Here is a 15,297-nt window from a genome sequence, read left to right as displayed (position 1 = left end):
CGCAATAGATCAGGACATGTTCTCCGCAATTCAAGATGTAGAAGCTTGAATGCCTGTTAAAAGAATTACCCTTAAGGCAGCATCATGATGAGAATAGTCTTTTCGTATGTGTCTCATTACTAGTATGTGTTTGTGCAGGACAGTGGCGCCACCTGCAGCCTAGCGGACAGCGCGACGAGCGACGCAAACGCACGCGCCACCTACTATCAAAACAAACTGTTGGCTACGCAGCAGATTGTAAGTCACATATGTAGCTTCATTCTTTCCAACTAAGTATATTCGTAGGGCCGAAAAAAAACTTACCTAATTGTTATAGAAAGACTTCTATTAGTAGAACTAAGTACTATGATAAGATCTTCTATAACATACTATGAGCAATCGAAAGGCCTCTTTAGCATATACTTACTGTGTTTAAAAGAATATGAAATATTTTATTAGAGGTCATCAAGGCCTCTTTCTTTGCATGTTCACGTATGTAGCTAGAGATGTAGTGACAGACTATCAGAGAAAAGTCCATGATCATAAAGAACACCCACCCTTATAGCTACAAAACAAAGAAGACATGATAGGCGTGCAGGCAGACAGCCTGGCCGTGGCCGAGGAGCGCATCGCCACGCTCAACGAGCGCGCCAACGAGCTCAAGAGAGAACTAGAAAAGAAGACTAAGGAGGTAGGCACGCGTGATATACTAGACTCAGAACCACGCTTTTAAGGTGGTGTGAGATGTAAAATTTACACAAGTCAAACCACAAATGCATACAAACAGAAGCTTTGTTAATATTCGATCTTTGATTTTGGCGTCCGCCTATGATATTTTGCACCCTGTTTGGTTGCACCATCTGTACTGCTCTAGTACAGGCCGTGATAAGTTTTGTAGAATAAGGTTGTAGACTCTAGTATCGCATTTTTGGAGACAGTCTATAAGAATTTTATAAAAAGTTATGACAACCTTTGCAGTACTCAGCTCTACGAAAATCCATAGATTGCAGCAAAGTTGAGAAGACTGACGTTTCTTGCTTCACTGACCGGCCGGTAAGTACCTACCCCGTAGATACCTACCCGAAAATTTTATTTAAAGCAAAATGTAACATTCTTCTAGTCTCAAATTAAAATCATTTTAAGTAACATTTTTCAATTAAACTAACTTTCATAATATTAAATCCTAAAACTGGTTTATTATTGTTTCTCCGCGTTTACGGTGTGTTTGGAATCATTTTAGCTGGGAGATCAGAGGGATATAGTGCATACTTTGGAGAATAATCTGAGCGTCATAGAAGACCTTTATCGAGAGTGTTTTTATGAGGTAAGCATTTATCATACTTCTAGTAAGATCACATGCCTAAACCTATTTTCTACCTCCTCATGTTTAAATACTTTAATCCCAATCATTTTCAGACGGCAAAACAAGAGAATTTAATAGAAATGCTCCGCAGTTCGTACCTAGACGTTCGTCTGATGGATAAACAGAAAGCAGACCACATCGGACGACTGCAAAACGTCATCAATACTCAGAAATGGTCACTTGATAGGTGTCAGGTACGTAAAACTGCTGGCAAGTGGCATTAAGAGTCTTATTTCTTATGTGGTAAAGTTCAATATCATATCATTCAATTGGTGTATCTTTGCAGGACATAGCACTGGAAGTCGACGGCCTCAAAATGGAAATATCAAACTTCCTAAACAGTTCTTCATCAACCAACAACGACTCGGTATATTTGCATGCCAGAAATCGACTAACACTGAAATTATAATGGCAACACTAACAAGCATGCAGACAAACAAGAACTTTGTTTTGTTATTTTGAACTCTATGTGTGTTGAAATAAAGTGTATATTTCCAATGTGTTCTGGTTATTTGGTGCCAGGGTATGTGGGAGCGGAGTGAGGAGTCGCTGACGCCGCCGGCGGTACACGAGGATCTGCATGACGTCAGGGAACAGCTTCTGCGTCTGCAGGAGTTACTTGCTGTACGTGTAACTGTGTGTGTGTGACTTATATTAGACGTGCGTGTGCGGCTTTGGACTCAGGGGTCGATTGATCAAGGTAAACGCTAGGTAGCTATGGTGGATGAGAAAGCATGCCTTTAATCGAATCTTGAAATAACGCAAGTTCCCCTGACTGGATTTATCAAGCAGAAAGAGATAATTATTTGTTTGTTTTAATTTGATTATATATTTTTTTCTTTATCACAACCTGCAGATGGGTTGCACATGTGGCTTGAATGAAGAAAATAAGAAATTAAAGGAAGAAAATGAGGCTCTACGAGTAAGTTTTTTAGGAAATATATTTTTTTCCACGTATTTAAAATAGTAAAGATTTAATAATTTTCTTATCGTCTGTCAGGTGAAACTAGGCGAATGTAAAGAGAAATTGTGTGAGGTAGAGTGTGCTCTCACCAGCAGGAAGTGTAACGACATGAAGTATAAAGCGGACATTGAAGCCAGGAATATAGAAGTAAGTGTATAAGAGAATTTAAAACAGTCAGGTCCTAATTCCCCCAAAATGATATGTATTCATAGCTGGGCACCTTTAATAAAATAGTTAACTTCGTTAATCGTTAATCCGCTAAAAAAAAAGTTAGCTTCGTTAAACGTTAAAGCGTTACATTTCGGAAGAATGAACGCAAGTTAAAGTTAATCGTTAATCCGTTAACTATGTGTAAAATTACATTTTTATATCATTGCATTAGTGAACTTATAAAACCTGTAGGTTAGTTTAGGTTCTGGAAGTTAACAGGTTAGGAACCAAACAAAATACTTGTATACTTCAAATAAGTGTGTAATTTAATCGTCGGACATAAGGTGCATATTCCCCTTCATAAACATTAACATGTTGAAGTTCTCGTCTGAAAGCGAGGCTCGTTTTGGTGTTAAAATGTCTTTACCCGTGGAAAACAGACGTGTTGTCGTCCTGTTCTTCAAAAAGGGAGACAAAACCCTGCTGATCGCCCGGAACTTGTCTGAACCTGTTTTTCGCGCCTCCTCCTGCGGAGCCGTGCGGTAAATAGTAGGCATTGGATTAACGAGTAACGGACTTCTGCATAATTAACGAAAGTTAACATGTCCGTTAACATTTTTTAATGTTAACTTAAAAGTTAATCTGCTAATCAAAATGTTAACTTCGTTAATTAACGATTAACGGATTAACGAGTTAATGCCCAGCTATGTATGTATTATACATTTAATGGCTGAAAAAAACTGACTGAACAGGTTTATTGCACATAACTTCTCATAAAGTATTGCTAATATAGAACGCCGAAAACACATCGGCACAGGACATGTCTTTTTCATAATTCTTGAAGAGCAAAGCTACATAGAAATGGTTTCAAATTCCAGTTGTCGCAAATCAAAGAGGAGCTGATGCGAGCGCAGGAGAACTCCAACACCTGTGAAGCCAAGGCCACGCAAATACGACACATGCAAGGTAAGAGCATCAGGTCTAGGCTTCGAAGACTAGGAACAGCCTCGGGTCGCTATGTTCTAAAAAAAGGTATTAGGACATAAGTCATTTAAAGTAGGTTGAAGCATAGCACCTTTTAAAGGTAAATTTTACAAAAGACAACGCCCAAAACGCCTGCCCTTCACCACTTCTTTCTTTGTTTTTGCTGGGAAGAAGAGATGGTGGAACAAACTCGTCAGCAAAAATAAATTGTTACGTGTCCACTCGTATTCTTACATGTACACGCTGCAGCAATTAGATAACCTCTATCTACTTTTACTTTTTTCTGTTTTGACCTGATACCAAGACCAGGTATGCGTAAGTAATGGTGAATTATAACGTTGTAGAGTTACTGGACGACAAGACGGCCGAGATGTCGGAACTGCAGCAGACGAACGAGTCGCTAGCCAACAAGATCCAGGAGCTGGAGACGGAGTTGAAGAAAGCAGATCTGGTCATCAAGGAGGTAGGATACATATTAGTCAGACTCCCCAAACAGTTAAAGAGTTTAAGTTACACTGTTAGGAACATCGCTACTGATTGGTTTATTGACTAAAGTCAAAGTTACTACGGAAGTTTATAAGGTAAGTACATAAGGATATACATAAAAGGGGTACATGAGGATGAACATAACGGGTGTACATGAGGGGAGTACATAACGAAGTATATAAGGGGAGTACATAAGAAAGTACATAAGGAAAGTACATAACGAAGTATATAAGGGGAGTACATAACGAAGTATATAAGGGGAGTACATAAGGAAGTACATAAGCGGAGTACATAACGAAATATACAAGGGGAATACATAACGAAGTATATAAGGGCAGTACATAAGGAAGTATATAACGGGAGAACATAAGGAAGTACATAATTGGGGACTACATAAGAAGTTGAAGTCGTAGTCGATTCCATCCAAAGGTTGTCTGGATGAGATGTTTCGACGCTTTTAGTGATAAGACTGCCTATTGTACTCGTCTGCTTCTTATTTGTTATTGGTGTACAATAAAGAATATTCTATTGTAACTGTTGAGTGTTGGTCAGAACTGCAAGATGCGCAGCGAGGTGTCGTACCTGACGGCGCAGGTGTCGCTGTGGCGCGCGCAGCTGGACGACGCGCAGCGCCGCGCGCGCGCCGCCGACGCAGAGCTCGCCGCCGTCAGGGACAACTGCGCGCACATCGACGCCTGCTACCGGTAAGAGGACCTATACCTACTGTTTATTATTCTGGACATGTAGAATGGTTGGGGGATAAGAATGCTTTGAGCACGTGCTAAGAGACATGATTCGTTGATAGCTCGTTCCTCCCCTCTAAGTCCCACTTTTCATGTCCCTCTTTCTCATCATTCATTTGAAATTCTACATCTTCTCTGTTCTTCTGCATAAGGCCCAGGAGCTGTGCAACTTAATTGTCATTGTATAGACGGTAAACCTTTTGAGTTTTATTATTGCGAATTTCGCCAACTTTTGTCCAAGTCCGATGTTGACATGCAATTGTGTGTGTGCAGACAGAAGGCGGGCGCGGTAACGGAGCTGCGCGAGCACCTGGAGGCGGCGCACGCGCGCGGCACGGCGCTCTGCGGCGAGGCACGACACGCCGTCTGCGCCGTGCGGCACTGGATACGACAGCTGCGAGACAAGCACAGGTACACAACCCCCACCTTAAAAACATCAGTCATGTTTTTCAAACGCTGTCGACGTGCTCAAATTGCTAGCTGTAGCTTCCGACAAGACCATGTTTCCGTCCAGAAGTTCAACTTTAACACTTAATAAATCATCTTGCCTTTCCTTACAGAGAACAAGAGAACGTCATCAAACAGAAAGACTGCATCATAAAGGCACTACAGCGACGTCTAGAGGAAAGACAGAGCGACACGCAGCCCACGAGTGAGAGTGAAAACGCGGCCAGCTGCTCCAAGTGCCTGTCCAGCAGAGACGAGCACAGCTGCTGCTCAGGGTCGAAGGCGGGCGTGAGGCTGCAGCTGCTGCGACTGCCCAGAAATAGCGAGATGCCAGGGTGCTCCACCAGCGCCGCGCCCATACGACTCCTCAAGAAGAGGTTCTGTGCTAGCAAGGTACGTCACTTGATACACAATGGTTAGGTACTTTATATGGATGGTGTAATTAGGCATGGCGTAATAGATATAGGATGAAGGACTGGTTTTGTTCATCGTAATGTTCACAAGTAAGTTCATGACCGAGAAAACCTGTCGTTTATATTCGAAAGCCACAAAATCAAGTCATTACAATAGGCTTATCGATCAATGTGGAGTTCCTATCAAACTCCTACGATAGAAATCGTTAACATGGGATGGGAGAAGCTTGCAGAAATGACCTCATCATCGTCTCCTGAGCCTTTTCCCAACTACGTTGGGGTTGGCTTCCAGTCTCACCAGTGTTTTACAAGGAGTGACTGCCTATGTGACCTCCTCGACCCAGTAACCCGTGCAACCCAATACTCCTTGTTTAGACTGGTGTCAGACTTACTGGCATCAGAAATGGTCTCATAATATTTGAAATGAATATTGTAATATATTGTGACGGTGTCGCAGCGTTGTCCGTCGTGGGTGTGCGACATGGGCGTGCAGGAGCCGACGCGGCGCGACGCGGGCAGCGACGCCGCCGCGCCCGCCACCTTCTGCCGCAACCATGAGACGCGGCCGCTACGCATCGAACGAGACCGACCCGTCAGTTTCAATTTCATTATTTACATCTATTATTCATATATTGATAGTGGCTGAACAATCACGTTTTAACGTTCAGTCATTCTAATTTTCAATTAGGTATAGCCCATATATAGATACTTAATTTCAAAGGTTGCTCTGCAACGTCACCTATTTCTGCGATTTTGGGTACTTCGAGGTTAGTCTACCTGGATGAGTATCAGAGATTCACACGGTAGTACACCTAGTAACATGGGAGTTAAGACTAGTTTTAGGTTTCCTGGCTTCTGCCAATATTAAAAGTCCAGCTTTTTAACCAACTTTCCATTTGATATGGATATGGCTCATGCTTTCAAATTTCCTATTATTAATGACTAACGAGTATCTGTTCTAAGTAGATATTTTCTTATAAACCCTAAAAGCTCAGCATAGACATAACAAAACAAGAAGGGCCTTCTATGACTTATTTTCCCTATCGTTCCAGCGTGACACGTCACCTACAGAAGCAGAAGAGCTGCTCGCTCGCGTGGGGAAACTGGCTGAGGCGCTGGAAGACGGACACCGGCGCTGGACGCGGCGTGACCCCCGGTGACGTCACGCTGGCACGCAACATGTAGTCACTTGTGTTTGAAGTACTATTTACACGAATCAAACATGTGGACATAGAAAAAATACCAATATACGAATTGAGAACGTCTTTTTTGGGAAGTCGTGAAAAACCTAAGGGAGTAAGAATCGATGTGTTTCTGAAATCTCAACATTTCGGTTCCTATTAAGCTGCTATTGTGAAGTTTAAGGGAAGAGAATGACAATGAAGAGTTGCTAACTTAAAAAAAGTGTAGATGGTGTTGCCACGTTAAGGCATTTATTAGCTTTATTATAAAGACTTTTAGTGCATTTATTAATTTTAGTTATAACAGTATTATTTACTAGTCTTATTTATAGCTGGTTGTATTTATTAATAACAATTTTGTTTTGTTTATTGTTGTTTTATTTATCACGCAACGTTTATTAAAAATAAATTAACTAGAAAAGGTTCTTCTAAAAAAGAAAACGCAATGTAATATAAAACTATATTGTATTTATTCATGTCAATAATGCACAAAAATATAAAAAAGAAAATATTAATTTGTCAATAATTCGATGAGAGTAACAATACAGTTGACACAACCTGCTTAATACTAGAATTTGAATTCAATGTGTCTACTATTGCACATTCCACAAACAAATATATTATCTTCATATTTATTTAAAACAGTGAGTTTCATCGTAAACAAGTAAAATTTATAGCCAAAAGCCAATTATTATTCCGAGAAGCAAAAAACACAATAATTGAAAGTTTTGCATTAAAGTGCATAATAAAAGGTGTCAATTGAAAATACTTTCTATCACAATTAAGAGTTATTTAGACGGGATTTTTATAGTAAGCTGAACGTTACGTGAACAACAGCCGAGCTACGTTTTTATTATGTAGCAAATGTGTGTATTTGTGTGAGGCGGCCACCAGGGACGCCGATGTGTGTGTGTGTGTGTGTGTGTGTGTATGTATGTTTGTGTGTGTGTGGCAGCCACCAGGGTCGCCGATGTGTGTGTGAGTGTGTGTATATGTTTGTGTGTGTGTGCGTGTCACTTGAAGACGCGCCACATGGAGGCGAATGACGTCAGCAGCGACGGCGCCGGCGCAGGCGTCGGCGGGGTGCAACTCAACTCCTCTATCTGTGAGTCAAAAAATACTAATGAGATCGAGCGACAGGGACAAGCTAGATTAGCTGAAATTTTACAGCCATTAGAACAAAATCTTAAACATCTGTTGAACACTTGTCTAAGAAAATGTGGATGCGAAACGGACCTTATTTCAACGTCATAATCAGTATTTTTTTTAGACAAGCGTTCAACAGACGTTTAAAGTTTTTGTGAAACGACGGATAGTGTTTTGGCATGGTCAACGCGGTCTCATTGGAATTTATATCTTATTCGTACACTATAAGGTTGAATTTCATTTGGCAAAGAACATGGAAAGTTTAAAATAGTATAGATACCTCCATGGTCTCGGGCCAGTGCAGATGCTCCGGCGGCTCGGTGTCGTCGGCGTCCAGGTCGCCCAGCGCTGCCACCGCGTCCGCCCACACCGACTGCACCGCCGCCTCGCAGCTGCTCATCCATGACTCCACCCTGGGAAACAAAGGATTAAGATAATGCATAAGTTTGTTGGGACACTTAGTTGTGTCAAGTTATGATATAGAGATGATGAGCTTTAGCTTTGGGTGTGTCTTGTGCATGCACATGAACGGATGAACTGAAAAGATAGATTGTGGAAATGGCAATGTTGCCCTCGTGCTCTTGCTGTGGCGGCATATTAGTCTTGCAAGGTATTGATTCATTATATGACATGTCATCGACATGAAAGAAGAAGAAGACGGTTTAGCGGTTACGAATTTAAATTGAGATAGAGATAAGGGTGATAAACTAGGTCCAAAGTAATCTCTCACCTGCCAAGCATAGGGTCATCAGTATTAGCAGCCCGCACTAGCGTGTGTAACGCAGCTAGCGCATGCGGTGGCGCGGGTGTGGCGTGTGGCGCGGACGCGGCGTGCGTGTGTGGCGGCGGCAGCGCGGCGCGGGCGCACAGCGCGGCGCCGGCGGCGCTCAGGCGGCGCGCGCGCCACGCCACGCCGCTCGCCGACACGCGCCAGTTGCAGTACTCGCTAAAGACAATTATCGTAGAAGATTGTCATTATAAGCTTGGGCAAACTGTCACTAGCACGGATTTCTTATGAACTAACTTCGTTAACCATGTAGTTTTGCTGAAGAGGATAGCAGTTAAGTTTATATACAGGGGAGACATAGCATTTTGGTGTTTTAGGGTTTGACTAAATTAGAGGCTTGTACTAATATAGATTAGTTCGTCCACTTTTGGACATGAACCATCTTTTTCGCTTCGTAAAATTCTTAAATTATCTAAAGCGTCTCAGCAAAGCTGATCTAGCAGTACAGTCGTAAGGTGCGTTACAGAATAACAAAACGCGTCTTTACAACATTAATATAGCTGTCGAACATTACTTTAGTTTAAAACCCACACCTAATTAAACAATAACAGAGTTTGCAATATTTACTCAGTCTTTTAACCATTATCGGCTAATACAATCAATATAGGGCGAAGACCTCATTATGATACACTAAACTGACTAAGTACCTACATTAGTGAACACTGATAAAACTTTTAACTTCACAACAATGTCTACAGAGAAAACGTAAAATAAAACAAAGTATTAAAATAAATAACATAAACTATATAGCAAAAATCCTAAGATTTTAATAAAAAGTTATATTGAACCGATGCCTCCAGAGAGATTTGAACTCTCGACCCCTGGTTTACAAGACCAGTGCTCTAACCCCTGAGCTATGGAGGCTCATGATGGTGGCAGCATTATTTAGCATCTTATGCCATTGGCGCTTACGATGTTTCTGAGACCAAATAGGGTTATATTATGGGGTGTAGAAAGCACATGCTCTGTTTCGAGCTATTTTTACGGTAAAACGTCTATTCTGATTTAGATTTCGTGCACCAGTCGAGGGAACTTTATAGAAGGAATAGCTTCAATTGCTTTAACTATTTTGCCGCCTTAGCAGGGTTAAAGAGCAGTAGGTTAAATTCAAAATGGAAAGTTTTTTATTTGAATTAGAACACAGACTTGCAGCCAGATCATGGCGTGATTTAATACCTAATATCAGTCAAAAGCTTCAAATGCGTTGCTGAAGGACTAGAACGGAGAACCAACCCCCATCAAGACTTATTTCTGGTTTTCATAGAAATCCATTTCAGTGGAAATTTCTACCATAAAATATGTTGAGAATGCTATTTATAATGTCGCATGGAATGATTATTATTTATTACGTCGCATGGATGTTTTTGACAACATTTACGTTTAAAGCAATTCTAAACTTAACCTACTTTCGGACAAAGGAAACTTAAAAAAAAAAAAAAAAAAAATGTTCAGCTCTCACAAAAACCGTAAAAAGATACAGTGTACGATGCCTCCAGAGAGATTTGAACTCTCGACCCCTGGTTTACAAGACCAGTGCTCTAACCCCTGAGCTATGGAGGCTTGTGTGAGCGAAGCCTTATTTAGTTTCTACTGTGAATATTCGACGTAAGTAAATCTGGTTTGTGTTTTTTCAGTTGTTAATTAGATTAAATGGATCGATGTAATTTAAGGCTCACCCGAGTGGTTTCGTAATACGCTATATTATATGCGCTGAAGACCTGAAGTGACGAATTTAAAACTGTATTGCTGTTAAATCTAAAAACCAGGAATAGGAAGCTCGCAAAAATAATAGCAATAATAGCATAATACTTGATAGCAAACTGTATTTAATAAATAACGCTAAGCAAATTAACTATTTCCGGGAAATGAATTAATCACGATAACATTCTGAATGCATCGCATTGTTTTACGTCAAATGTTCATAATGATCCCAGTTTTCAGGTACATATTGTTCGTTCGACTTCCATGTGGATTTAACAATAGTGCAAGTTTCAAGAATAACTTAATTAAAAGGGTCTTATAATTCATGAGTGGCACATGGAAAACGCAGGATCTCAAAAAAAAATCTTACTTAGTAAATGAAGAGGAAGAAATCGCGAATGCATGCGGTCATTAACGCTAGCCCTTCTGTTTGTGGGACAGTAACAATTCTGTTGGTGCTAGGTACGTACTTGAGCGAGATGGTGTGCGGCAGCCTGGCGTCGAGCGCCCAGGCGAGCAGCGCCAGCAGCTGTGCACACAGCGCCAGCGCCGCCACCACGCGCGCCGCCCGCCCCACGCCCGCGCCCGACAGGCAGCCCGCCAGTTCCGCGTCTTGACGCACTGACGAGAAACAACAATATTGTATTCATTTATTACTTTATTTCAGGTAACTAGAGCCCTTAGAAAATACCTACAAAACAATGATTGATTGTATGCTACAAGTCAAAAGTAGTTATGGATTTCGATCACAATGTAGTCTGATGGACCACCCACTTAGTAACTGGAAACGAAAAAACATCAAAGACTTAAGGACAGCTATCCCCCGACGGCACTTCACGGCACACTCGTCAATCTTCCTTCCAAGTCTATAATAAAGTAATGGTAACTCACGCCACTCGTGCACCTGCGAGAAGTCGCCGTCGGTGTGGATCCAGGGCGCCACGATGTGCAGCTGCGGCCGCTTGGGGGGCTCCTCCTCCGTGTCCTCGCCTATGAACTCCATGTCCTCTATACTCTCACTGGAATCACCACAGTATCGTTGTAGGAAGACCCGCAACTAGTAGTATATCATGGCATAGGTCAGTATTTTGGAGTAAGAAAAATGTTGATGTTGATAACAGAAGAAGTTGAAAAGCTTATGTATAATTTTGCATTGATAATGTTTTTGCATTGTGTAACTTTTTATACTTTTTGCTCTGCTAAACATGGTTGTTATGAAACATAAAATTATGTTGTAATTTTTTCTTCAAGGCTAGAAGTAGGTAATGAAAACAAAAATATGCTATAATGGATGATCAGTGTAAGGATATAATACAATATCTTATATTCTTATCACTAAAACATTAGTGCCCCAATTAGATAACATTGATTATAAGATTAAAAATAACTTTTGTTTTGCAAAGTAAATGCAACAGAACTGAATGATAGAATTCTCTAAATTATGCATTCTAGTTCCTTATAGATGTTTTGTGGAAATTTTTAAAAGGACATGGTACTTTTAAAAAAGAATGCAAACTTTTACAACACTGGAGTCCATGATCCATTTCAGTAATTCATTGATGTAAATATGTAGTCATTCTAGCTATGATAACTAGCATGCCAACTTACCTAGTATCATACGTCATATACACCGGGAATATATACTTTGTGAGCTGCCGTATACGTGTCCTACGTAAAGCTGCCAATGACTCAGCCTGTTCATTATAAGTGCTGACTTTGTTCTCCAGTTCCATCCTCTGTATCTGAGCATGTTTCCCAAGGCTGGTCACTCGTTTCTGATACCGAGGAAGCTTCAGCATCAACTCATTATTATGGCTTCGGAGTTCCGCAAGTTGTCTCCGCTTCTCATCAATATTGCTACGTCTTTGCTCAATGGCTAGTCTAAGGAGATCTAGATTATCTCGGGACTGTTTAGCTTCTGTTAATAATGTGTCCTTCTTCAGTTTGGATGCTAATAATTTTTCACATCTATCTAGTATGTGTTTGCGGTTAACTTTCATGCGGAGTAGTTTTGCTTGTTTTTCTGCATATCTGTTGATTATTTATATTTTAATGAATGAGTGTTGTCAATTATTCTTATAAATGACTGTTAGGTAGTTATATGAGTAAAAGTTTTGTAGATATAAAAATCTAAATGAATGCATGTGACAAAAAAATTGTCATAAAAAAAGTCTTAAAAGAATACAAAGAGCTTGCAAAAGTTTAGTACTAACGAAAGCTAAGCTAAACTTATTCAATGCTGAGTCACAGAGATGAGCCAACAAACGTAATAACTACGACACCATTTACTATTCAAGGTTATGTAAGTTTGTAAACACTAATCCAATAATGTATGTCACCATAACAATGACAGTTCTCAAGCCTTTCCTGCCACAAATATTGTACGTCTTGCTTATCTCAACGTAGTCAATAACAGTAAACATGATTTCCGCGTTGTTTACGTATAAATTCGACGCATATGGTGAGTCAAACACGCGTAAAACTCCATCTATTTTGCTATCGAAAATATCATTCAACGTCAATGCTCCGATAGTTCATTGTGATAAATATAGAAGTTTATTGACACTGCGGAGTAATAAAGGTAATATAACGTACCTGTCTGCGTAAGGCATAGAGGAGTGCACAAAATTGCCCGCCCTGACGCAATCCGAACAGTAGAAGTTCTTTTTCACGGTGTAACAAAGAAGACATTTCTTGTAATGGCCATCACTCTCTGTGGACGACACTCGGAAGTCCCGCGGTGCCTCACTTTCATTAAAAAAACTCAACGCCATAACTTCCGCAACACTTCACGTATTTATTTGTAAATTAATTGTTGTAATGTTGAAATACAAGACCTTGTCAATTTACCTATCTAACTGTCAATGTCAGCTGTGAGGGCACAGAGTAAAATCAAACTATTGTTCTGCGTTTCGTTTAGCGTTCTATGACTTTTATTGAAAACGAGTTTGGTTTAATAAGGTCCATTGTTTGAAAATTTATCTATTTCTTTTCCTATAAAAAAATTGAAATTGGGCAACTTTTCCCTTCTTCTTAGCTAAAAGTAGGAAAATGCGTCCTTTAATAGAAAAATCGAAAAATCACGCACTCCAGTTTACGCATTGCGCGCATTTTTAACCTGTGGTGATTACAAGAAAAAAATGACAATGACGTCAACGGCGAGCTGACAACTTTCATTTCTTTGGCGGTGTTTTTGAAATCATCGATCGTTCTAACCTTCTTGTATTTATTATTAAATATATGTATATTTTTGTTTCAGTGCCGTCCTACTAACCCAACAAGATCTACAATCAGTTATGTAAAAGATTAAAAGCGTTTTAGATATGATAATATCTTTCTAGGTATGTTATGATAATATGATATGAAAATTACAATACCAGTGGCTAGATCCGCTGTAGTTGGCTCACTTATTTCTTCTATTTATGTACTCCCTTATGTACCAACGGACTATCCCTATGAATACCCTTATTGTATCTATACTAATATTATAAAGCTGAAGAGTTTGTTTGTTTGTTTGAACGCGCTAATCTCAGGAACTACTGATCCGATTTGAAAAATTCTTTCAGTGTTAGATAGCCCATTTATCGAGGAAGGAAGGACTTTTTATCCGGGTTCGTGCAGAGGTTCCTACGGGATGCGGGTGAAACCGCTGGCAGAAGCTAGTCTGTTATATACTCCGTTTAAATATTCCCTTTTGTACTCCCCTTATTTATCGTTTATATACTTCTTTATGCAGGTACTCACCTTACATATTTAGGTACTACCCCTATATCCCTCTCCTGATGTACTCACCCTGTGTACCCTTCTAAGTACTCCCTCATGTTACCTACCCCTATTTTAGGGACTATAAGGTTATAGATTTAGGTAGTACATAAGAGAGTATGAAGAGGGATTGCATAAGGGAGAATATGAGTGTTTATGTGTAGGTATCTAAATAGGGGGAATATACAAAGGGAGTACATGAAGGAAGCATATGAAGTAGTAACATAACATAAGAGAGTACAAGCGGGGATATCATCAGCAAGTAATTCACAGGAGAAGCTCGTAGGGGAGCACATACGAGAATATATAGGGGAGTATATACGGGTGTATATAGGGGAGGATGAGAGGGGATAAAACAACTTCGAATAAATCAGCCCACAACCTTTCTCAGGGATTGGATCGGTCCCCGAGTTAAACGGCAAATAATAAAAAAAAATGGATAAAATATTATTTTATTTCCTATTTTACATTAAGTTACAAGTCTGAAAAATAGGTAAAGACTAAAGTACGTAATTTACTACGTAGTAATCTATCGTAAATACCATATTCAGCAAAACTGAAATATCGTACGGTAAAAGCATATAAATCGTTGAAAAATAAACACGTGGAATTGCGCAGTCTTGACTCAACGAAAGGGTCAATGCGAATCAACCAGATTGGATTACCGTGTGCCGAAGTAACGAGCCACCATTTTGTTTTTATTTTGGCGGCAAATTTTCCATCGCCGACCGCCATTACGTAGGTCGTTACAGTTCGGAAACTAGGAAACTAGGCTAAGCTAGTTAGCAACATTCTATCACGTACTTTAGTTATCATGTTTATCTATCAGAGGTAACTTTGCCCGAAATAATAATTATGCATGTTGTTCGTTTGACTACGCAGTTTCGTAGACGTGCTACGAAGTTGCTACGCGGCTGGCGTAGTTTTATTACAAAGGACTTATTACTATTGTTTAGTAGATACTAGCATTCAAGTTCTAGAGATCATAATGAGATCTACAATAAGTTTTTTTTACTTTGGTAATAAAACCCTTATATCTGCGATCTTCAACAGCGTTTATAAGTCTATCTATCGCGCGTATCTGTCGTTTAAGGAGTGAATGTGAAAGCCACTTTCTTTTAGCTCGCCAACCCGACACTATAGCTTCCTAGGAGCTAATATTTAATAAGGATAGAGATTAAAATTTCAATT

At 40.0% G+C, this 15,297-nt stretch overlaps 2 protein-coding genes, 1 long non-coding RNA gene and 2 other non-coding genes across 5 annotated transcripts; 2 read left to right on the top strand and 3 right to left on the bottom strand.

Moving 5' to 3' along the window:
- On the top strand, positions 1-7,054 carry LOC124645692 (golgin subfamily A member 3-like). Its single transcript, XM_047185542.1, has 16 exons — positions 1-237; positions 545-670; positions 958-1,032; positions 1,220-1,303; positions 1,396-1,536; positions 1,629-1,709; positions 1,865-1,966; positions 2,199-2,264; positions 2,343-2,453; positions 3,335-3,422; positions 3,785-3,903; positions 4,479-4,630; positions 4,943-5,080; positions 5,230-5,509; positions 5,987-6,121; positions 6,582-7,054. Exons 2-16 carry the CDS (start codon positions 563-565, stop codon positions 6,687-6,689), a joined length of 1,788 nt encoding a protein of 595 aa, XP_047041498.1. The 5' UTR covers positions 1-237; positions 545-562; the 3' UTR covers positions 6,690-7,054.
- Positions 7,055-7,158: 104 nt separating this feature from the next.
- Positions 7,159-13,197, bottom strand: LOC124646285 (beclin 1-associated autophagy-related key regulator). Its single transcript, XM_047186403.1, has 7 exons — positions 12,940-13,197; positions 11,953-12,375; positions 11,236-11,363; positions 10,815-10,965; positions 8,587-8,802; positions 8,137-8,269; positions 7,159-7,813 (listed from the first exon to the last, which is right to left on the bottom strand). The coding sequence occupies exons 1-7, from the start codon at positions 13,116-13,118 to the stop codon at positions 7,724-7,726; spliced, it is 1,320 nt and encodes a 439-aa protein (XP_047042359.1). The 5' UTR covers positions 13,119-13,197; the 3' UTR covers positions 7,159-7,723.
- Trnat-ugu lies at positions 9,435-9,507 on the bottom strand. Its single transcript has one exon. It is a non-coding gene; the product is annotated as a tRNA-Thr (tRNA).
- Trnat-ugu lies at positions 10,131-10,203 on the bottom strand. Its single transcript has one exon. It is a non-coding gene; the product is annotated as a tRNA-Thr (tRNA).
- On the top strand, positions 12,716-13,751 carry LOC124646287. The gene is made up of 2 exons (XR_006986314.1): positions 12,716-12,805; positions 13,604-13,751. It is a non-coding gene; the product is annotated as an uncharacterized LOC124646287 (long non-coding RNA).
- Positions 13,752-15,297: the final 1,546 nt, after the last annotated feature.

The sequence above is a fragment of the Helicoverpa zea genome, chromosome 3, assembly GCF_022581195.2.
Source record: "Helicoverpa zea isolate HzStark_Cry1AcR chromosome 3, ilHelZeax1.1, whole genome shotgun sequence".
Lineage (NCBI taxonomy): Eukaryota > Metazoa > Arthropoda > Insecta > Lepidoptera > Noctuidae > Helicoverpa > Helicoverpa zea.
Note: the sequence above shows the minus strand (reverse complement) of the source record. Positions and strands in the feature narration are given on the sequence as shown.

Excerpts from the sequence above, each read along its gene's own strand:
- LOC124646285 (XM_047186403.1), bottom strand. The coding sequence starts at position 13,118 with ATGGCGTTGAGTTTTTTTAATGAAAGTGAGGCACCGCGGGACTTCCGA. Across the intron at positions 10,966-11,235 it reads CTCGCAGGTGCACGAGTGGC|TGCGTCAAGACGCGGAACTG; the intron begins GTGAGTTACCAT and ends GTTTCTCGTCAG. Across the intron at positions 8,270-8,586 it reads GATGACCCTATGCTTGGCAG|GGTGGAGTCATGGATGAGCA; the intron begins GTGAGAGATTAC and ends TTTGTTTCCCAG.
- LOC124645692 (XM_047185542.1), top strand. The coding sequence starts at position 563 with ATGATAGGCGTGCAGGCAGACAGCCTGGCCGTGGCCGAGGAGCGCATC. Across the intron at positions 671-957 it reads TAGAAAAGAAGACTAAGGAG|TACTCAGCTCTACGAAAATC; the intron begins GTAGGCACGCGT and ends CAACCTTTGCAG. Across the intron at positions 2,265-2,342 it reads AAGAAAATGAGGCTCTACGA|GTGAAACTAGGCGAATGTAA; the intron begins GTAAGTTTTTTA and ends ATCGTCTGTCAG.